The sequence below is a fragment of the Neophocaena asiaeorientalis genome, unplaced genomic scaffold, assembly GCF_003031525.2.
Source record: "Neophocaena asiaeorientalis asiaeorientalis breed wild unplaced genomic scaffold, Neophocaena_asiaeorientalis_V1.1 scaffold174, whole genome shotgun sequence".
In the NCBI taxonomy this organism is placed as follows: Eukaryota; Metazoa; Chordata; class Mammalia; order Artiodactyla; family Phocoenidae; genus Neophocaena; species Neophocaena asiaeorientalis.
In genome coordinates, this window is record NW_020174922.1 from 2,892,232 (window position 1) to 2,917,106 (window position 24,875).

The 24,875-nt window shown below is 39.0% G+C and overlaps 1 protein-coding gene across 1 annotated transcript in view; it reads right to left on the minus strand.

Moving 5' to 3' along the window:
• Positions 1 to 4,129: 4,129 nt before the first annotated feature.
• TTC39B (tetratricopeptide repeat domain 39B) overlaps positions 4,130 to 24,875 on the minus strand; it is a 132,182-nt gene continuing 111,436 nt past the window's right edge. The window contains exons 16-20 of the mRNA XM_024760467.1: positions 22,472 to 22,598; positions 19,302 to 19,410; positions 11,019 to 11,136; positions 8,152 to 8,268; positions 4,130 to 4,896 (exon numbers count right to left, since the gene is read on the minus strand). Coding sequence (XP_024616235.1) covers positions 4,806 to 4,896; positions 8,152 to 8,268; positions 11,019 to 11,136; positions 19,302 to 19,410; positions 22,472 to 22,598 — 562 coding nt within the window. The 3' untranslated portion in view covers positions 4,130 to 4,805. The remainder of the gene's footprint in view (positions 4,897 to 8,151; positions 8,269 to 11,018; positions 11,137 to 19,301; positions 19,411 to 22,471; positions 22,599 to 24,875) is intronic.

Here is a 24,875-nt window from a genome sequence, read left to right on the forward strand (position 1 = left end):
TGGAAGTTTTAGCCACAGCAATCAGAGAAGAAAAGGAAATAAAAGGAATCCAAATCGGAACAGAAGAAGTAAAGCTGTCACTGTTTGCAGATGACATGACACTGTACATAGAGAATCCTAAAGACGCTACCAGAAAACTACATGAGCTAATCAATGAATTTGGTAAAGTAGCAGGTTAAAAAATTAATGCTCAGAAATCTTTCATTCCTACACACTAATGATGAAAAATCTGAAAGTGAAATTAAGAAAACACTCCCATTTACCACTGCAACAAAAAGAATAAAATACCTACGAATAAACCACCCTGACTTCAGACTCTACTACAAAGCTACAGTAATCAAGATAGTATGGTACCAGTGCAAAAACAGAAATATAAATCAATGGAACAGGATAGAAAGCCCAGAGATAAACCCACACACATATGGTCACCTTGTTTTTGATAAAGAAGGCAAGAATATACTATGGAGAAAAGACAGCCTCTTCAATAAGTGGTGCTGGGAAAACTAGACAGCTACATGTAAAAGAATGAAATTAGAACACTCCTTAAGACCATACACAAAAATAAACTCAAAATGGATTAAAGACCTAAATGTAAGGCCAGACAGTATCAAACTCGTAGAGGAAAACATAGGCAGAACACTCTATGACATAAATCACAGCAAGACCCACCTCCTAGAGAAATGGAAAAACAAAAATCAACAAATGGGACATAATGAAACTTTAAAGGTTTTGCACAGCAAAGGAAACCATAAACAAGATGAAAAGACAACCCTCAGAATGGGAGAAAATATTTGCAAATGAAGCAACTGACAAAGGATTAATCTCCAAAATTTACAAGCAGCTCATGCAGCTCAATATCAAAAAAACAAACAACCCAATCCAAAAATGGGCAGAAGACCTAAATAGACATTTCTCCAAAGAAGATATACAGATTGCCAACAGACACATGAAAGAATGCTCAGCATCACTAATCATTAGAGAAATCAAAACTACAACGAGGAGGGGTTTCCCTGGTGGCACAGTGGTTGAGAGTCCGCCTGCTTATGCAGGGGACACGGGTTTGTGCCCGGTCCGGGAAGATCCCACATGCTGCAGAGCGGCTGGGCCCGTAAACCTGCACCTCCGGAGCCTGTGCTCCGCAACGGAAGAGGTCACAACAGTGAGAGGCTCGCGTACTGCAAAACAAACAAACAAACAAAAAAAACTACAATGAGGTATCACCTCACACCAGTCAGAATGGCTATCATCAAAAAAACTACTAACGGGCTTCCCTGGTGGCGCAGTGGTTGGGAGTCCGCCTGCCGATGCAGGGGACACAGGTTCGTGCCCCATTCTGGGGGGATCCCACGTGCCGCGGAGCGGCTGGGCCCCCGGAGCCTGTGCTCCACAGTGGGAGAGGCCACAGTAGTGAGAGGCCCGCGTACAAAAAAAAAAATAAACTACTAACAATAAATGTTGAAGAGGGTGTGGAGAAAAGCGAACCCTCTTGCACTCTTGGTGGGAATGTAAATTGATATAGCCACTATGGAGAACTGTATGGAGGTTCCTTTAAAAAACTAAAATTAGAACTAGCATACGACCCAGCAATCCCACTACTGGGCATATACCCTGAGAAAACCATAACTCAATAAGAGACATGTACCACAGTGTTCATGGCAGCTCTATTTACAATAGCCAGGACATGGATGCAACCTAAGTGTCCATCAACAGATGAATGGATAAAGATGTGACACATATATACGATGGAATATTACTCAGCCATAAAAAGAAATGAAATTGAATTATTTGTAGTGAGTTGGATGGACCTAGAGTCTGTCATATAAAGTAAGTCAGAAACAGAAAAAGAAATACCGTATGCTAGCACATATATATGGAATCTAAAAAAAATGGTTCTGAAGAACCTAGGGGTAGGACAGGAATAAAGACGCAGACATAGAGAATGGACTTGAGGACAAGGGGAGGGGGAAGGGTTAGCTGGGACAAAGTGAGAGAGTGGCATGGACATATATATATTACCAAATGTAAAATAGATAGCTAGTCGGAAGCAGCCGCGTAGCACAGGGAGATGCTTTGTGACCACCTAGAGGGGTAAGATAGGGAGGGTGGGAAGGAGACGCAAGCGGGAGTTGATATGGGGTATATGTATATGTAGAGCTGATTCACTTTCTTATAAGGCAGAAACTAACATACCATTGTAAAGCAATTATACTCCAATAAAGATGTTTAAAAATAAATAAATAAATGATATTACAACATTTAAAAATCCATTGGATAGATTATCAGTAACTATAAAAGAAAAGGAAATGAAAATACAAACGAAATAAGAACAAGTAAAGGAAAAATCTTAATGGGAGATATGCATTTTTATAATTGTTTTGGTAATGCAGAGTTAAAATAAAACAAAAATAACTACCATTACCTTAAATCGTTTCCATTTCATACCAGAAAGTGCATTTTTTACTCACTTTTGCTCTGACTTGTAGCTTCTCACAAAAGCAATATGACCGTTTTTTTTATTATTAAAAAAAAATAATCATAATGCTACCAAAACTCTTCTAAGAACTTTGGAGACTTTTTTCCCCAAGTAATATTCAAAGAAATTTTTGAACAGATTTTCCCTTACTAATTGTAATGACAGTTATTTTCTCTTTTATTTGGTCCTAACGTAAAGTTATATAATTCCTATTAATAGCACATGATGAATCTACCACCAATATTATCTGAAGGGGTGGAACTCCGAGTTGAGTTGTATTCATCATTTTCCACTGGAAAAACATCCTCAGTATTGGCCAAGAATTAGTACCTTAAAGAAAACAAGACCAAATACCTGCTGGATACAGGCTCATATAGCAGGGAATAAACAGCAAGGAGCAAATTCACAATGTGAGCTCATGTCAGTGCCCAACACTTCAAATAAATTTAAACTTGTTTGAATCTCCACACTTTCATTTTGTATCAGAGACCACAGACTCAAGCCAATACTTTTGTTTTGATACTGTAATACATACATAAAAACCGTAACTATTACAACAACTCATATTCATGCAGCCTTTCAGTTTATAAAAAGCTATCATATGCATTGTCTAATAGAGCCCTCACAAGCACCAAGCTCTGTGTTGCTATCCCCACCAGGGAAACTGAGTGCCAGAAAGGGTCAATGACTTGCTCCACATAGAGGAAATATTATTAACTAATAGAACTCGGCTCCTGACTGCCAATCTGGGCTGTTTTTGTTAAACTGCAGAGGCTTCCAAGACAAGTTATTCTTCAAAATAGAAATAAGACAAAACCCTGATTCATCGATTCATGAACTGTTTTTTGTCGCTCTGGATGCAGTCTTGTCCTCAGCCACTGCACATACATATTGGAGAGCTGAGGGGCTGGGGAGGGCAGTGATGATTGTAAAATAAAACACACACTAAGTGGGAATGATCTGGATTAAACATTTTAACATTGTTTGCTGAAAATAAATATCTCAGCCTCAGACCCACAGTTATAAAACTAAAAGAGACCTTGAAATTCATCTGTTCTTTTTCCATTTCACAGATGAGGAAAATATGGTGATAGAGAGAGCACAGAACTCTCTAAAGGTCACCCCGGTAACTGCCGACAGCAGAGCCAGGACCACACAGAGCTGGCTCTCTTCCACTCCATGCCCTGATTGTGTTTGCAAATTAAAGGACTAAGCACAGTCCAGATATTTACAAGGAACCATCACAGTGCTAGAGAAATGAGCAGATTAGACCTTACACACCAACATTACAAGTGTAAAAATTGTTATTTTACATATCATTGAAAGCAGCAGGAACTTTATAAGAAAAATAGTCAACGTATATATTTTAGGCGCTCATTGTTAAGGTTAAGGAAATTTTCTAAAATATAACTTTTTTTCCCTTTAGATACATGGAATTTTTTTGAATTTTGTTATAATAGTAACAGACTTAAGTACATTCAAAAACAGGATAGGGCTTCCCTGGTGGCGCAGTGGTTCAGAGTCCGCCTGCCGATGCAGGGGATGTGGGTTCGTGCCCCGGTCTGGGAAGATCCCACATGACATGGCCGCTGAGCCTGCGCATCCGGAGCCTGTGCTCCGCAACGGGAGAGGCCACAACAGTGAGAGGCCCGCGTATCGCAAAAAAAAAAACAAAAAACAAAAAAAAAAACACAGGATAGTCTCTCAGAACTGTCACCACCTGTAACTTACATGAAGAATAAAAAACAATAACATTTCATCACCTTTTCTAGATACAGGTCTTTCAACCTATTACCTACATTACCTGTCCTGTTCACACCCATTGCCTGTCTTTTTCAGGAGTTTTCGGAAAGTTATTGAGCTATTTTGAATGTAGGTGATTCTTATTTCCCCTCTGAAACTTAAATGCTAGGCAACAAAATATCTCTGAAGTTTAACTGACCAACATGCTAAAAATGCTTAGGTTGTAAGCCATTTGCTACTTACACAATATTCATTTCCACATTAAAAAAATAAATAATCTAATTATACTTTACTGTAACTGCGAGTCCTTTAAAGGACTTTTCACTCTCCAATTCAAATCGGATATGAAATTCTTTTTGGAGATGCAGAATATAAGAGTTTTCTAGATATTATTGAACATCATTCCATAGGAAAAAAAAAACCCATTTATGTAGACCAATAGTAAACCACACAGATGATAGAAAATATTGACAGTAAAATTAGTTTTTTGTCTCACATTCACAAGATCATTTTTCCACTTTAATACAAGGTCTAATCTATAGCAGATGCCGGTACTAATTGAGAGAAAATTCCATCCTTCATGTTCTGATCAATCTGAGGAAGGTTTTTTCCAGAGGTGAAGAGCTGCCTGAATTCTGAAGTGTAGTCTGGACTCCAGTGAGTAATCTTTGTAGTTATTTCTAAAGATAAATAACAATAATATTGTAATGTCAAAATTCGTTTATACACCAGGGCACCACCACCCTCCTCCCCCTCCTCTCATCTTCATTCCTTATTTGCTTTCAAACATTAATATGCATAACAGTGGATTTTGTTAAAGTGCAGATTCTGGTCCTGGGAGGAGATGAAGACTGCAATATTCTATATTTCTAGAAGCTTCCTGGTGGTGGTCTAAACAGCATGCTTTGACTAGCAAGGTTTATATGTAATTACCAAACCATTCACAAACAAGCAAGAAGGTTACATGGAGGGCTTAACAAATTTTGTGAACTATTTTTAAAGAGTTGACCTCCTTTTCTAAACTGGAAATTTCTGGCAGCCTGTAAAAACAAGGTGAACATAATCATTCACCCCCACCACACACACACACACACACATGAATTTATATATAGATAGATAGATTTAGATATAGATATAGAAACTCGCACAAAACGACAATTACAACAAAGATAGCAGGATTACTTGGTGACACCAAAATTACTTACTGCAATTCTGATGGGCAAATATCAATGGTTTGATCAATAATTATTATGTGACAATGTCAGGAGGGGCATTAGAAATCCACAGATTATTTAAAAACTTCACTTAGATCATCCATGTTGACTTCTCTTTGCTAGAATTGTTCAGAATCAGCAAAATGGAATGCTTTGGACCTTGGGCTCTGCTTTCACACACCACTGTGGCCCATGGGAGAGCTGTACTTTCTTTGCAGTGGCATTCATTTCTTTCTACAGCCCTTTACTTTATACAGGTCTAAGGGTTACTTACTGGTAACCTTGGTAAGGGTTATTATTCATAATGAGGGTTATTATTCATAAGCTAAGCCAACATCTTACTAGAGTTTACCAAAGGACGTAATTGAGTATTTCCCTAATTAACTTCGGAAGCTTTGCAAAGCTCCTACTGCACAAAGAAAACTACAGATAATCAACAGTCTTGAAATTATGGAACGTCTGTTTATGTTGACATCACTGGGACTGTCTTGAGTTAGTGGTGACTTTTGATCACTGCTGGTCTTGCTTTTTCATAGTGAATTACTAGTCTTTTATTTTCATTGTTATAAAGTTGCCTTATTGTGCATTGCTTAGATAACACCAGATATGTCCAAATGATATGAATACTTAGAAACCGTATTTTTAGTCCCAAATTTTCCAATGGGACTAAAAATTTTCAATAGATTTGAAGATACATGAATGTCAGTTGACATAGGAGTCATACTCACTCTCAACAAATTAACTTTAAAAGTGACTTTCTCTCATATCCTCGGCTTAAAAAAAAAAAGATAATGAAACCTCTCTTGGCTCCACTGTGCCTCCAAAGCTTCTGCCCCATTACTATGCTTTATTCACAGCCAAATATCCTGAAAGAGTTGCCTGGAGTAGCAAACTCCACTTTCTCACCTTGCTTGTCAAAGTCACCAACGATCATGCTGCCAAGTTCAGCAGCCACTTCTCTGGTCTCACCTTGATTGACCTCTTGGCAGCCCTCTTCACAACTGACCACTCTCTTCTTTTGAAACATTTTGTTCACTTGGCTTTCCCGGATGTCCTCCTAACTCACTGGCCACTTCTTAATCTTCTTGTTTAATCTCTAAAATGATGGCATATCCCAAGGCTCTATGCTGGATCTCCTTCTCTAGCTGTATAACTTTCCCCAAATGACCTCATCAAGCACCACAGCTTTAAATATCACTGTCTCTGTTCTGGTGACTTTGAAATATCTACATTTGGCCTTGACCTTTACACTGAACTCCATGCTGGTATATATGACTGCCAACTCACCATCTCCACATGAATACCTATAGGCACCTCAAAATATCACAGTCCAAACAGGAGTTTTTTTTTTTCTCTTTCTCTCTCTCCTCAATCCTTATCCTCTAAGTATTCCCCATTTCATTCAAGAAGCATTATCAACCTCGTGGCTCAACACCCTCCGCACTCCACCCCCCAGCCAAGAATGCTCCTCATGCAGTCCTCTGGTGACTGGTCTTCTCAGGACTGGCTTTAATTATGCTAATCTCAACTACATACCACCTCAAGGAAACCTTCCAGAATCAACTCAATCTAAAGTAGCACTCGAGTACCCTGTATCATATCGTAAATCTCAGCAAAGCACATACCATTGCTACTCTTCTTATATGTTTATTTACCAATAGCCCTCAACTTAGAAGGTAGAAACACTGCCTGTTTATGCACAGTTGTCTATCTAGAACCTTTTCTAGTGTCTAGCACATAATAGGTACTCAGTGAATGCTCTGCTGAATTTGAGTAAATGAACAAACTAGTGAATCAGCAAGCTATTTATGGCCTACAGCTATCATGGCATTCTTTCTCCATGGCAAGTAGTGTTCAAAGCAAGCAGACCACAGGGTTTGTGCCTCCAGTAAGTGAGCCATGATCACAGGAGGTCTGAGAGCCACTGGACAGCAGAATTGATAAAGTGCTTTGAAACTGCCACAGTAGTCAGAAAGAAGAAAGAGGAGAAGATTCAAAGGGCTTCTTCAAATCAATGGCTCTTTAAGGAAATGAGAGAGATGGTGGAACACACCAAGGATCGGCAAACTATGACCAAAATTATGGCCAAATCTGGGCACACCCATTTATTTACATATTGTCTTCTATGGCTGCTTTTAATACAATTGAGTAGTTGCAATGGAGACCTTATACTGTAAAGCCAAAAATACTTACTAATTGGCCCTTTACAGAAAAAGTTTGCTGACCCCTGATATAGAAGAGAATAGGCCAGAAATCTGTCATGTAGGTCCCCAAAATCACAACATTTGTAAACAGCCACAGGGTCAGGCATTAAAAGGGTTGGAGGGCTTCCCTGGTGGCGCAGTGGTTGAGAGTCTGCCTGCCAGTGCAGGGGATATGGGTTCGTGCTCCAGTCCGGGAAGATCCCACACGCCGCGGAGCGGCTGGGCCCGTGAGCCATGGCCGCTGAGCCTGTGCTCCGCAACGAGAGAGGCCGCAACAGTGAGAGGCACGTGTACCGCAAAAAAAAAAAAAAAAAAAAAAAAAAAAAAAGGGTTGGAAACAGCACAATTCCAGCAAAAGCCACAGGCAGAAACTAAGCATAAATTAGCAAGTGTAAAATTGTGACTAATTTTTCATTAATGTGTTCATTTTAAGTGTATCAAGTTACTGCTGTTGTTAAAATTGTATTGACATTCCTGACTCCATAGCAATCAAAGAGAAGCTGCCGTTATCACTTACCTTGCAGTTTCTAGGACCTTTATGGCCTTGTCAATTTCCCCTTGGTTTTTATACAAAAATGCCAACTCAAACAGAGTAAATGGCACTAGGTAGTGGTCATACTTCAGTAGCTTCTCACTAAAAGAGCAAATGAAAAGCAATTAAGTCTTAACAGAACAAGGAACATATCATTCTTTTCCAACATATATGTATTTTTCCCCATTCTTAAGAAAACAGCTACAGCACTAAGACTATTATCAGAGAAAAGCTGTCATTATACAGTTAAAGAACCTAATAAACCATGGCAATAGATAGTATGCTTTTAACATATTACTCTTTTTTTCTTTTTTTTTTTTTGGCCAAGCTCTGACATGCAGGATCTTAGTTCCCCGACCAGGGATTGAACCAGTGCCCCCTGCAGTGGAAGCACGGAGTCCTAACCACTGGACCGCCAGGGAATTCCTTATATTACTCTTTTTTTTTTTTTTTTTTACTCTTTTATTTTATTCCTTAATATAAATCCAGCACTGAGGATTGGTTACCGACCTTCAGGTATACAAACACATGCAGATCTTCAAAGATTAACCCTAGAAAGGATAAGATCATCCCTCCTGAACATGAATGTGTTCAGGAAATGACTCCACTCAGAAAACGATGCCACTTATTTCTCACTGAGGTTGAACTCTCTTTGCACTGCTGTCTTACAATGCTTCAAAATGTCAAGAAAGAAGTGGTCAACACTTTGGTTTTCAGCAGTATTATGAAAATTCTCTGACTACAAAACATCTAGAAGCACTCAAAAAAATAAGAGCAACACCCTTTAAAATGCAGAGCTCAGCTCACAAGGACATAAGGAAAACTGAAAGCAAAACAAAACCAGAACTCTAAGTGTGTGCATGATGCCAAAGCACCCCTAGGTCTGTTTCAGTCTGAATCAGCCAGGGCTTTGTGTCTCAATGTCCACACACAAGGTGAGGCCTTGGGTCCACATAGTATGTAGAGCCTGGGCTGAGACTCTACATAAAGCTGGGGCTCTGCTCCACCAGAGAAAGGGCAGATGAGAAAAACCCACTTGCAGCATAGGAGGAAGACAGGGGCAGTTGGCTCCTTGGCCTGAGGTCTAGGTGAGGGGGGGTGGGAAAAAACACATCCCTTAGGAAATTAATAACCAATAGGCCTGCCCTCACATGAATCTGCAATTCAAATTTATGTGGCCCAAATGATCCAAGAACTTCTAAGCAATGAAATTAACATGAAGGTGGCCCTGGCCTGGAAAAGCCTTTTGGGCATCCGGCAGAAATAAAAGCAAAATCACTTTAGAGAGAGACTATTCCTCAATCCTAGCCTCATAGGAGCCTCAAGATAAAACCCCACTGAAGATGAACTCACAGTCCAAAACTATAAAATACACCGGCAAGCAATTCACTATGAGATTCAAAAAATACAACAAATAGCCCAAATGGGTCATCCTTTTGATCCTAATAAAAACACCAATAAAAGAGAACTCAACGGATACTTCTTTAACATGTTTACTAAAGCCTGTATATTACTTATTTGGGAAATAGATACTGTCTCTTTCAGGTTCTTAGAAGGACACCGGTCCTCCTACATTCTCATAATATATAGTCAGAAAGAGGCATATCAGTAGCTATGGATGGAAAGGCATATGATATGGAACAAAAAACATCAACCGGCAGTCTATGGCTGTGATCTATTTGGCTTACACAATGGTTTCCAAAAAAGTGAGCCAAGATTTAAAAATCTGGAGATGTTATACAAAATTCAGATTCCAGGCTTTCCATGAAAAATTGTAGGGACTTCCCTGGTGGCACAGTCATTAAGAATCCGCCTGCCAATGCAGGGGACACAGGTTTGATCCCTGGTCCGGGAAGATCCCACATGCCGCGGAGCAACTAAGCCCGTGTGTCACAACTACTGAGCCCACACGCTACAACTATTGAAGCCCTCACACCTAGAGCCTGTGCTCCGCAACAAGAGAAGCCACCACAGTGAGAAGCTCGTGGACCGCCACGAAGAGTAGCCCCCACTCGCTGCAACTAGAGAAAGCCTGCGAAGACCCAACACAGCCAAAAAAAAAAAAATTGTAGGGATTATTGCTACTGGGCCCACACTGTCCAGAGCAATAATCAATTAGAGCTCAGGAGTGGCTGCATTCTTTAGAGAGAACACACAATCTCCCTAATCTGCAGTGCCCACTAATCCCTATTCCTGCCATCGTTCAGTAAGGTTACTTGTCTGGCCCCTGTAATTGCATTTGTGACTCCAGATGTAGAGAAGAGGGTCAGGCATCAGAACCTTGACTCAACTCTCTAATTAGCAAAAGAGCAGGACATCATGATCAATGCTCTTGGGGGGTTAAAACTCATTCATCTACAGAAAAATACCCCTTGCCAAAAGACAAGCAGTTTTAGTATTCATCACAGTCGTTCTTTCCTGTCACATTATCATTACAATGATGGCGAGTCTTTCTACTCAACTTTGAATCCCTAGGATTCAGGATCACAGTCTCTGGCACATAGTGGGTACTCAAATATCTGTGGAATAAATGAATGACAGACAAATGCATGAATCAAAAAAGTATCAGATGTTCTGTACATTGCTGCCAGAATTTAGACAGACACATGTCAGCCTGGCTGTAAATTTAGCTTTTGTAAGTCACCTCTGAACACCAGGTAGAAAGGCATATAACGCCACGTTCCACTTAGGTTATAATTTTTTTCTCAAAGAATAAAGAAAACATTCCTGGATTCTCTTCCTGGTAACACCAAGTAAAAGGTTAGCAACGGGAGATAAAAGCATCACTTTCTCACAGCGATTCCCCAGAAACCACAATTTGCACTTAAGTTGGTTTCATTGTCCGCTTTTACCTTTGGACAACGTGATTGAAACACAATTCCGCTTGCAAAGGCCGCTGTAAGTTCTTCAGGCAGCATCCTTTCAGCAACTTCACTAAGCATTCATCATCTACAGAGTAGTCGCTGGAGTCTTAAAGCAAAACAAACGTACAATTCACACACGGAAAGAAAAATACTTGTAAAAATCCTATTTAAGAGGTAGCACTAACAGCTCTTAGGTTTCAGAGGGACCATTTGAAAATAAGGAGAATATGTTTAGCATTTGTTATGCCTCACTAAATAAAATACAGTGAAAATATTTCAAATGAAAAGAATACTAACTACATTAATACACCATTTTATTAAGGGGTTCACTCTAGCCACTTAAAATTTTTTTGGGGTGTTCATACTCTGAGTTACGTGACCTTAGGTATAATTATAGGAAGTTTGAACTGTAAATAAAGCAAGAGCTTTATTAGTTCTGTGAAAGGTAAAGCGGTGAGGAGGTCGCACGCTGCCTCTTCCTGTGGTTCTGTTCCCTAGCTGTGCTGGCTTCGTGTAGAAGAGGGCAATGCTTCCATATGGAGAAGCAGATGGCCTTCTCCCCATTAAAAATTCAGGAAGGAGCACACCCTCTCCAGATCATTATGTTTACAACTTATCAGTTCTCCCAGGTTATGTGCTTTGGGGGAAGAAATTATGTCATAAAATTAGACAAAATGGTTCTGAGGTGTGCAAGGCTCCTAAAATCCCCACAAACTTCTAACTGCGTGAGGCTAATGAGGAAGATTTCCTTTCAGGACTTTTTTCCTTTTGAAAATGACTCGTTACCTTCTACAGCCCAAGGCTAACATATATTACCAGAAGGAACCGTATCATGTGTGACATCTATCTGACAAAGGTTGCCATTTCACATCTATCACTTTTGAATTTGGGGTGTTTTTTTTTTTTTGCAAGTTAAGTGCAGCTAACAAATCACTCCAAGACAGACCGATAATTTATACATTTCACGCTGTGACAACACAGGTGGGAAGGGGCAGTAAACCAAACTAATGAGGCTCTAAGAGTCCCTCATACTGAAATACTCTTGCTTTCAGTATAAACGTCAGAAATCACCATTAACACATGCTGGTGTTTTAATCAGTAAACTGCTTATCTATGGGAGGTTAAGGATGCTACTTAACCAACTCAGAGGAGGTCACTTTACTTCTAGGTGCTGAAAATAGCTGATATTCACCTCTCACTTCCAAGACCTGACAGGTTATTGACTAAGAAAATCACAAATGTCAATGCCACATTACCTTCCCTATTAAAATCCATTCCCCCTCTGCCTCAAAAAAATCTATTTATGCTTCTAATCATGAATGCCCATTGAAATATCCATTCAAGAAGTAATATCTTTCCAGGCCTAGAACCAAACCCTTACGGTCCATACTGGATGTTAAGTTTTAGTATCACTTTTGTGCATTCTATTGAGTTCTATGTCACATTTTATGACAGTTTGTCTTATCTCACCGTTTTGGTGCTCAGTGAAGGGCAATTTTGCTGAGGAACACCATGGAAAGTTGAAGTACCATTAAAACACACAACTTTTATTTAGATCATGACTTAGGGATATGGAAAATGGATTCAAAAATACCATGTTCCTCCAAAAACCTTAGAAAGCAAAACCATTATTTCCTCAGACCACTACCTGTCAGATGATTATTTTCCCTTAAAATGTGAAGGTTTTATCATGACTATCAACCTCATGGGAGACTCATGGGAGAGTTCATGGATGAACATTTCAACACATGGTTTCCACTTTACACCCCAAGAAAATTACACAATAATGCTGCCAAAGCACACTTGCATCACAAAAGATCTGCTGAACTTAAAACAGAGGGTAGGCTTAGGGAAAAGGAAATTTGAAGCCCAAGCTACAAAATATGTACATTGAACTTTTCAGAAGCTAGCTGATATGCACCAAAGGAAAAATGTGAGAATAGATTTAGAGGTGAAGAGCCATAAAGTAACACTTTCCCTTTTATGTAACTTTTATTATGCTTGCTACATAAGTTCACCAAGCAAATTAGTTATAACAAATAGTTAAAGTAGAACTACTGAATCAACTTCTGGCTACCTGTGGAATTTAGTCAGATTTCGAGTGAAGCACTATTGGAATTAATAGCAAATACTGACTCCAGGCATACTACCAAGTTCTTTTCTGTCTTTAAACAGTATTCCTCCTTTTGTATCTCTGACCAGCCTTTCATAACTGTGGCATCGTCCGAGGAGAACACCAATTATATCCTCTACCATCTTTTGCTTTAGAGACACTTAACAAAGGTATGAGAAGCCAAAATACATTCATTTCCTAATAATGTGTATGTGGCGAGGGTGGGTAGGGGGGAAGGAGGTGTTTAGTGGAGGCTGAAGTCACCTCAGCTTTACCACTTCACTCCATTCTCCAATTGTGGATTTTTTCCCTCACTCTGAAGGATAAGAGCTTAATTACTAAAAGATCCTAAGGAGGTAGGGATATAGAATCAGGTAATCATCTTGTGTAAAACCGTGGACCTAGAAGAGATCATCATAAATTTCATGTGCAACATCTAGCAAAAGTGATGTTCAGAAAAGAAACCAGATTTTTGTTTGTTTGGTTTTTTTTTTTTTACCCAGCAGGAAGACATACAAAGACAAGTTTGTACAAAGTACAATGTGTCTGTCTGTCTGAGCTCTTCTCCCCCACCAGTCCTGCTTAAATATCTCTCAAAGTCTATCATCTCAATGTCATTAAAAGAGAAAGGAATGGATGGAGAGAACAGCCTGATTGTCTAAAACTCTACTGCATTTTACATGTGTAGTCTGATACAAATATTACTCCTTTAATGTTTTTCCCCCACCAATGTAGGGGCAAAATAAATTTAGAGGGAAGGGGTGAAGAGCCTGCTTAAATAGAGGAAAACTCAACAGTCCCTCAGGACTTCTTAACAGTGTGGGTGCTCTGTATCCGAGGGTTTCACATCCGCAAATTCAACCAACCAGATTGGAGCTTCATTTAGGACCCATGGTTGACTGAATCCACAGATGCGGAAACTGCAGATACAGAGGGTGGACTATGGAACCTGAGCATCCAAGGATTTTGGTATCCACAGTGGGTCCTGGAACCGATTCCACGTAGAAACTGAGGTACGACTGTATACAAAGCCCTTACTCCCTGGTGGTACGTGATAGTCTATACTACAAAGGATAGACATTCAAAAAATAGAATGTATTCTACTGCACCAAAATCCTTATCTTTGTAGTAAAACAGAAGAAGCAAGCTAGGCTGCTTTTCTGGGGAAAAAATACCCTACAAATGTTTTAACTTAATAAAAAGAGGTTTTTCTTTACCTCCCAGTTTTCACATACCCACTTATTTTAAAACATATTCATTTTTCCATCTGATTTGTGAATATGTGGGGTTTAATCACAGATAATTCCCTTAATGACAGGAACAATGCTTTCTCTGCCTGTCACAATGCTGTACCTAGTATGGAAAATCTACGAGTGTTCAAAGGAACAAATTAATGAAGAGTGGCCAAATTGATTCAACAAAAATAAACACTAGTAAATTTGTTCAAAAGCCCAAATACATTTTACTGAAGTACATTTTGTGAAATCTCATTTTTTGAAGTAAACATTTATGGAGTTTCATCTAAATTACATTTCAAAATGATGGGGCTCTATGTTGAGTTTCCACTCAAATCAAAGTAAGTATTCTTCCTTTTTGAAATTATTCCATATTAAAAAGAGTAAAAATAAAATCACCTCACACCCATTAGGATGGCTATTACCAACCAACCAACCAACAAAACACATTTTTAAAAAAATAGAAAATTACAAGCATTGGCAAGGATGTAGAGAAATTGAAACCCTGTGCATTGTTGGTAGGAATGTACAATGGTGCAGCCACTAGAGAAAACAGGATGACAATTCCTCAAAAAATTAAAAATAGAAATGCCGTATGATCCAGCAATTGCACTTCAGGGCATATATCTAAAGGAACTGAAAGCAGGGTCTCAAAACAATATTTGCATACCCATATTCATAGAAGTATTTATTATTCACAGTTGTCAAAAGTGGAAGCAACCAAATATGCATTGATGGATGAACAGATAAACAAACTGTGGTATAAACATCCAAGGGAATATTATGCAGCCTTACAAAGGAAGGCAATTCGGACATGTGCTACAACATGGATGTACCTGGAGGACATTAGGATAAGGGAAATAAGGCAGCCACAAAAAGAAAAATACTGTGTGATTCCACTTACACGAAGTCTCTAGAATAGTCAAATTCATAGTAACAAAAAGTAGAATGGTGATTGCTCACAGCTGTGGGGAGGGGGAAATGGGGAGTTATTGTTTAATGGGTATGAAAAAGTTCTCAAAACTGGTTGCACAACCAAGTGAATATACTTAGCACTACCGTACCATACAGTTTAAAAAATGGTTAATATGGTAAATTTTATATTATGTGCATTTTTCTACAATTAAAAATTTTAAAGAATTGTAAAAAATGTAAGGAGGCTTATCATAACTCTATATTAGTAGAAACTATGCAGAAAATATGTTAGTGATGGAACATCTAGGACACAGACAAAGAAAGTCTGAAATGTCCATATAGTCTGTACTTATACATACGTTGTTTTGGTTCTTTGTTAAATAGTACAAACTTTGAGTTCCTCCTTTGGGTCCCAGTTTCTTGAGCCTTCTCATCCACTTGTTTCCCTGGTGCCCAGAAATCAAAGGGAATTATCAGTCCATGAAGATGAATACCTCAATATTTTGGCTACTCTACCTAACCTCCAGATCAAAATGAGCTGAAGTATTATAACTTTTCTGTAAAAGGGGAAGGAAAAAGAAGGGAAAGGAAACCATCATTCTTTTATTTAAAATGATGTCTTTAATATGGGAACGTGACATACTCGCCCTTCATCAACAGATGAGCTTTTCGTACTACTGTTTTTCAAGAGTGGAGTAGAATATTCCACTCACCTGGTATCCCTGTGATCACCTGCTTGTATTTGCAAGAAGGCTAATGGGGAGGTGGGGAGGGTGGTGGTCTGTGGCCTCAGAACAGCACTGCTCTTAGTTCCATTTCATTCTTTATCTATCCAGCCTGAAACCTTGAGCTTCTTAGCAGATAAGCCCACTGATTCAGCTTTCATTCTTTTCTATTTCTTCTCCTTATTGGTGGGAATCTAAAGCTGCAATTATTTTAAATATGGAAGGCAGCCTAAACGCCCAACAATTCTGAAAGAGTTGATTAAATTATGATATATTATCTCCATGGAATGCCATGAAGCTTTTGAAATTATTATAAGGGTTACTTAGCAACAGTTAAAACATTTATGATAAACTACCATATGATCCAGCAATCCCACTTCTGCATATTTATCTGAAAAACAAATACTAACTTGAAAAGATATATACACGCTCATGTTCATTGCAGCATTATTACAACAGCCAAGCATGGAAACAACCTAAGTGTCCATCAATGGATGAATGGGTAAAGAAAATGTGTTATATATATATAATAGAACATTCGGCCATAAGAAAGAATCAAATTTTGCCATTTGCAACAACAGGAAGGACCTTGAGGATATTATGCTAAATGAACAAAAGTCAGACAGAGAAAGACAAACACCATATGATCTCACTTCTATGTGAAATCTAAAAAAAAAAAAGGAAAAAACCTCATAGATACAGGTAACAGGTTGGTTGCCAGGGGCGAGGGGTTGAGGGGTGGGTGAAATATATGAAGAGGTCAAAAGGTGCAAACTCCCAGTTATAAAATAAGTTAAGTCATGGAGATGTAGTATACAGCATGGTGACTGTAGTTAATACTGTATTGCATATTTGAAAGTTGCTAAGAGAGTAGATCTTAAAAGTGCTGAAGACAAGAAAAAAAATTTTGTAACGGTGACAGATATTAACTAGACTTACTGTGGTGATCATTTTACAATGTATACAAATATCAAATCATTATGCTATACACCTGAAATTAATATAGTATTATATGTCAATTATATCTCAATGGGAAAAAAAAGTTTACGATATAATAAATGAAAAAAACTAGGCTAGAGTATGTCCAGGTACACTATGATTGTAACTATAAAAATAAAGCTAGGATGGGGCTTCCCTGGTGGCATAGTGGTTAAGAATCCACCACCGTAACTAGAGAAAGCCTGCGTGCAGCAACGAAGACCCAACGCAGCCAAAAACAAAATAAATAAAATAAATAAATTAAAAAAAAATAAAGCTAGGATGGTATACACAGAATTTCTAAATTAATTCTGCATAGCAGGAAAAACATGGGTGACTTTTTTCACCTACATGTGTAACAGGGAAGAGCTAAAACGGACTCCCCATTGGATCTGTTTCTTTGACTTTAACCTTTGCTTTTCCTTGCTTTTGTTATTATAATCATACATAATGGCCTGCCTCAGGGAACCCTGCCCACCTGTGACTGGCTGCAAGAAAAAAGAAACTAACACATCCCCAGGCTGGTCATTCCAGGAGTTTTGCAAAACTGGTGGCCCTTTTACTTGACTTCCTCACCACCTCTCCCTCTCTGATTCTATAAAAGAAACTGGCATCCAGACCCCGATAAGACGGTTTTTCAGAGACACTAGTCTGCCATCTTCTCGGTCTGCTGGCTTTCCGAATAAAGTCATATTCCTTGCCTCAGCACCTCGTCTCTGATTCATTGGCCTGTCGTGTGGCGAGCAGAGTGAGTTTGGACTCGGTAACACATCTATCAAATGTAATTACGTGTTTAATTTTTTTTAAGTAATTGTAAAGAGAAATGTCATTAAACATTTCAGCCCCATACTGTGGTTGAAGTAAAAAATGATCCACTGTGTAGCACAGGGAACTCTATTCAGTGCTCTGTGGTAACCTAAATGGGAAGGAAAACCAAAAAAGAGGGGATATATGTATATGTATAGCTGATTCACTTTGCTGTAGAGCAGCAGAATCTAACACAACATTGTAAAGCAATTATACTACCCAAAAAATTAAATAAATAAATAATCCAAATGAGGTGCTCATCCCTGGAGTCAGTCAATCATTTCATCACCCACGTGGGGAGTATACTGCATATGGAGCCGGTACTCCTTTGGTGCCCATTTTCTTCTAGCTAAGAAAAATTAGTTACCTGTTAGAATTTTTCCTGGCTATTCTTGAATTTTTATGCCCTTTACAATGTTTATCCTCCCAGCAATTTTTGCTTTACTTCTGTGATTAGAACATTCCAGAAGATAAGACCATTATCTTGGAATAATACCTAAATGATTTGGGGGTTGATAAGGAATACAACAAAAGCTATCACTTATGGTATTGTTTAGCAAAAGTTAAAGCCTCTATTTATGACAGAGAACTAGAAAATGTCAGAGCAAGAAAACCCTGGGTATCATCTGGTCCAACACCACACCCATTTTAAAAGAAATCGGAGGCCCTCCTGGGTATGGGATGAGGTATGCTTCCCAGAGCCTCACAGCTGCAGGATTGGAACTGTAAGACCAGACCAGCTGCTTTTCCTCCTACTATGCCAGCTGCTTCCAGTAAATAGAGCTTCCAGTACACTGGAAAGGGACCTCCAGTACAACCAAAGTGATGAGTAAAAAAATCAAATTGTGACAAGATTTCAACTTGAAAACAAACAATTCTCTGTGTCTGTAAAAACACAGTAGTCATTAGAGAGCAAAAATGAGGCACGGAAAGAATCACAACCAACTAAACCAGTATACGTTTCCCTTGAGCTGCTCTAAAACTCAACTCTCTTCTTCATCTTTTTATTTTGTAACAGCCTTAAGATAAAACTCCCATAACATACAATTCACCCCTTTAAAGTATGCAATTCACTGGCTGTGAGTATATTACAGAGGTGTGAACCATCACTAGAATCAATTTTAAAATATTTTCATCACCCCCAAAACAAATGCCATAACCTTTAGCTTTCACACACCCCCAGTTCTCCATCCCTAGGCAACCACTCATCTGCTTTCTGTCTTTACAGACTGATCTATCCTCCATATTTTATGTAGATTATATCTCTCACTCTGTTTTCTTTTGCAGCTGGCTTCTTTCACTGAGCCTAACGTCCCCAAGGCTCATCCATGTTGTATCAGGTATCTTTTCTCCATCTTGATTGCAATCACCCAGACACCTCGGCTCAAACTCTTTTGTCCTCATCATGCACACAGATTAACGCGGGCATATGTGCACAAGGAAAGGACAGGAGAGGGGCAACGGTAAAGATTTCCAGGCTCTTACTTTTCATACTTACTTTCACTCTGTAGATCTGCCTCAGCCTTTTCAACAGTCACCAACAGACTTTCAGAAAGATCTTTTCTTTTGCTCACTAGTGGAAAACCATTCCAAACATACATCATTTCCTAATGAGGAAAAATGAAAAACCATTCGCAATTATGTGAGGTTATTCAATGTTCTTTACAGCAACAAAACTACATATGTGTGTTTTGCCTCAGTTGCTAGTGATCTCAAGACAACATTTAGAGATCATTTTCCTTAGCTTTCCTCATTTGGAATTTAGTGATTAAATTTCCACTTTTCTCACTTTATTTAATGCTTTTTGCCTTTTATACTGCGAAGTATTCTCTCTCTATATATATAGTATATTGTGTTTTTACTGAAAAATTAATTTACTCGTTCATTTAACAAGTATTTATTAAGCACCTACTGGTATCCAATCCTTTTGGAAGATAATGGATTACAGATACAGAAATAAATATAATATTTTAAAATGATACTATGAACAATTCTATTTAATATAGATTTTTGCTGTTACTCTTAAGTAAAGGGAAACATTTTTCAATATCTGCCAATTGTTTATATAAAATGTCTCCAAGGACATCACTGAAAATGAACATAGGAAATATTCTACCTGGCTCAGGTTCTTTTATACCATTAAAAACATGTGACAGTCCAGTAATGCAATCCAATATGCAGAAAATGCATTCATTTAAAGGCCATACGGCAGAATGACAGCCCCTAAAAATGTAAACTAATGATTTCTCATTGCAAATTATACTTAATAGGCAAACAGATGAGAATTTTTTTTTTTTGGACCAAAAGCAAATGTGCTCTTGCTTGAAAATATTTTTCTAATCTTCCCGGTAGTGCAGTTCATATTTTGAAAGGTATGAAATAACCAGGGTAATTAGAATCTTCTTGGAAATAAATGAATGTTAAAATATTACAGAGATATTGTTTGAACAGCCTCTTACAGGGAAGCAGTAGAAATGAGGAAAATACATTGGAGTGGCAGCAAAGTCATCTTTACATTATGGTACTGAAAACTAAGATAACAACACTACCTTTTGTTTTACATCTAGCTTCTTATTGCTAATAGAGTAAGAGTTCAATTCAATAACTAACCGAACATTTATTTTAACTGATGATGATGTTTTTAAATTTTGCTTTTATCGAAGGAATATTTTGTCAGAAGAAGGAACGCTCATACCTGACCTTGCCATTTAATGACATATAGGATTTTGGTAAAATTCCTAGTCGCCACAAATTCAAGCCAAGCCAATTCTATACCCTTAGCCCTGGAGAAATAAGTGCTCTGAGTTAACCTTCCTTAAGACCGTTAGTAATCAGAGAGAGCTATACATCATCAGCTCAGATATGATTACAGAGTGATCATATATTTTTTATTAAATTTATCTATTTATCTATGCATTTATTTATTTATGGCTGCATTGGGTCTTCATTGCTGCGGGCAGGCTTTCTCTAGTTGTGGCGAGCCGGGGCTACTCTTCATTGTGGTGCACGGGCTTCTCAGTGCAGTGGCTTCTCTTGTTGTGGAGCACAGGCTCTAGGCGCACGGGCTTCAGTAGTTGACAGCATGTGGCTCTAGGCCTGCGGGCTTCAGTAGTTGTGGCGCACGGGCTTAGTTGCTCCACAGCATGTGGGATCTTCCTGGAACAGGGCTCGAACCCGTGTCCCCTGCATTGGCAGGCAGATTCTTAACCACTGCGCCACCAGGGAAGTCCCCAGAGTGGTCATATTTTTATCTCATTCCATCACGGGCACAGAACAACCCAGTCTGAGGGTGGTGTTCTCCGAGACTAAGTTGGGAAAACCTCGGTCAAGGTACTAGGTGCAGGCTAGCTCCCAACTGATGCCTGTGAGGGGCTGCGTTTTCTTTCTCACAGAATATTTAAAGAGCTTCTATATCAATGATAAAATAATAAAACACCAATGAAAATAGGGAAGTATACGAACAACAATTCACAAAACAAGAAATAAAAATGAACAAGCATGTGAAAAGATGCTCAACTGCACATTTAAACAGTAAAACACTGTTGGTAAGAATTTAAATTGGTACAGCCTTTCTGGAGAGCAAACTGGCAATGTCAAAGTATTAAATGCATATGGCCTTCAACTCAGAATTCCATTTCTAGACATCTCTCCAAGACAATTTTATGCCCATGTACAAAAAGAGAGATATGAAAGAATATTAATTGTAGCTTGTTTGTAGTAGTAAAAACTGGAAACTACATAACTGTTAAAGGGGGATAATTGAATAAACTCTGGAATCAAAAAAAAAAAAATCATGAACCCCCAAAGGAGGACAGCAGGTGTCAGCTTGCACTAAACAGCTTTCCTGCGCTATGTGACTACCTACGCAAAACTAAAGCCCCGAAGAGTCATCATAATTTGATATATTCAGTACTTTAAAAAAAGTCTTCATTAAGACAATTTAAGTTGAAATTATGCTTTTCACAAAGTCTTGCCTAAATGGCATACCAATCAAGAATGTGAGCTCTAGCGCTGGGCTAGAGCACAGCAGCCACCAGCCACTTACGGCTCTGGAGCAATGCGACTGCTTCAAACTGAGACGCACTCTAAGCATAGAACACACACCAGATTTCAATGGATGAGTACAATATAAAAGAATGAGAAATCTCACTAATAAGTTTTTAGAGATTACATGCTCAAATGACAAAATGTTGCATAAACTGGGTTAAACCAATACTCTTAAAATGAATATCATGTGTCCTTTTATTTTTCAATTTTTTACCTTTTGATTTTTAATGTGGCTACTAGAAAAGGTACAGTTACATATGTGGCTTGCATTATAATTCAACTCAATTTCAATTAAGTCAACTCACCCTGTCTCTGCCTGAATTTCCTTACTTGTCAAATGAGGCTACAAAGAGAAACTCCCCTCATAGAGTTACTATAAGAATTAAATGATATATTTTATAAATAGCCTTTATCAAAATTCCTAGAACATACCAATCAGTCAAAAAACATCTGCTATACATTTTATTATTCATTAATAATTTATTTATAAATGTTCACCTTACAAACACAATGGTTTTTAATTGAGCAAACTTCACAACAAAAGTTAGATGTCCTCCCTGCCACTGTGAATAGACGATTTATTTCTAGGATGCAAACAGTAAATAAAATAAAGGCAGATACCAGGGCAGGCAAGACGAGCTTCACGGGTGCGGGCAACGAGGGAGAGTAACGTCGAGCCTTCCTCACAGCAAACTTCTCAGTAGGGATCGATTTCCCAGCAATTCTCTGCTTCAAGCCATCCACCTGTCTGTGAAAAGCCCCAGCCCCAGCAAAAGGTCATTAAGAACACATACGTTATTTACACCTGTCCTTGTCACGCTGTGCTCCCCAGACCGGTAGCATGAGCATCACCTTGAAACCTGTTGGAAATGCAAATTTGCAGGCTCCACCCCAGACCTATTAAATCAGCAGCTCTGGAGCTGCGGCCCAGCAGTCTGAATTTCAACGAGTCCTCCAGAGGATTCTGATGCACGCGCAAGTTTGAGAACCACCGATTGACACGTATTTCTTTCTAGTTAACTTAGCAAGTGTCTTAGCCTATCAGAGTCAAGGAAATCTAGATATAAAATTGGCAATTTCCATAAGTAAGCAGGAAAAAGTCCAAAGTATTTACATTGTGGATACTTCTGAGAGAGGCAATAGCGTATACTGGTACATCTCCTATTCCTTTCTGCAAGTATGACACAGATCTGTAAAGTAATGTGGCTCAAAAGATAGCCGTCAATTCACGTATAATTTGAGAAAATGTTTCCAAAGCATAGGTGATTTTGAAAATAATCAACTAAGAACATATACCATGTTTACAACCTTCCTCTCAAAATTCTAAGAAGTTCCAATTATAAAATTCACAAGCACATAAAATTGAGAATAGGATGGTGAGACTACATGTTCCTAGGGCACTTTCTTATACATAACTTTGCAAATGCACCAAACACGTTGCCAAGAAGAAATTTAGGGAAATATCCAGCTATACTGAAAGAAAAAGATGCAATAAGAGGAAAAAACATTCCAGTATGAAGACAAGCTTGTGTTACATTCTTTCTGGGCACAATTTGGGAATATGGATTTTTTAAATTGAGGTGTAATAGACATATGACATTATATTATTTTCAGGCGTACAAAGGGCTATGGCTTTTAAACCAGAATGCCCATCATTACTGTGAATTAACATCAGTGGAAGAGGCAGTGGAAATGTGAGGTGGGAGTTGGGAGAAGGGGTCAGAAGCATGCAGTGGACATGAAACCTTGTTATTTAAGGATCACAGAGTCTGTATGAAGAGAACATTCATTTTGGGGACTCTCCTCTCATTATCCCAACAAATTAGATGCTATCACACATGCAGCAGACCTCAAGCTTTCTCCCGAAAATAAGATTCGTTACATATTTCAAAGCAATTATTTTGATACGGAGTAAATTTACTTTGAAGTACAGGAAGTGTGGATGTAAAAGATCCCAATGTATCTTAATATTCCATTCCATTTGTTGTTTGTGTGAAATGAGGCAATACATTCTACCAGTAAGAGGTGGCATTAATCTACATGGCTTCCACTAATGTTGATTCTATTAGTATACATGGTCCTATTGCTAAAAAGAGCTTCTCTAAAAGCATGAAAAAGTAGTCCTGGTCATACCTTCAAATTTGTTCTGACAAATTTGTCAGAGGGTTCAGCCAGGCCATTATTTCTCATAATGTGGTCACACACTATAGTATTCCACTTAAAAGTGTTTGTCACTGGGCTTCGCTGGTGGCGCAGTGGTTAAGCATCTGCCTGCTAATGCAGGGGACACGGGTTCAAGCCCTGGTCCAGGAAGATCCCACATGCCGCGGAGCAACTAAGCCCGTGCGCCACAACTACTGAGCCTGCGCTCTAGAGCCCGTGAGCCACAACTACTGAGCCCACGTACCACAACTACTGAAGCCCGTGCGCCTAGAACTCGTGCTCCGCAACAAGAGATGCCACTGCAATGAGAAGCCCGCGCACCGCAACGAAGAGCAGCCCCCGCTCGCCGCAACTAGAGAAAGTCCGTGCGCAGCAACAAAGACCCAACGCAGCCAAAAATAAATAAATAAATATTTTTAAAAAAGTGTTTGTCATCAATTATGTTTGAAGGACGCAGTTGGGCTTCTCCGTTCCTTAACTTCCTCATCTCCAGCGGTCACCTCCTCCTTTCCACCACAGCCACCCACCCCTACAGTCACACCTTAGACCACTTCATCACCTGTGGCTTTTCGACCTCAAAGCACAAATTCAAGCACACCACCCTTTGAACACCACTCTCCTCATTCTACCTTGGCTGTTCTACTAAGACTTTCAGTCCTCTTGCCTTTCAACTTTCTCCCAGCTCAGCAGTCTCCTTCTTTCCCCGTCCCTCCATCCTCCTGCTTAGACGGCCAGGCAGGCAATCTTTACTGCATACTCCCTTGCTAATGCCTAGTCGTTGCACTCATCCGGATGAAGCTCAGTATCCATCCTCCCTGCACCTGCACTGAGAACAAGTTGGTATCACTGTAAATTCATCAAC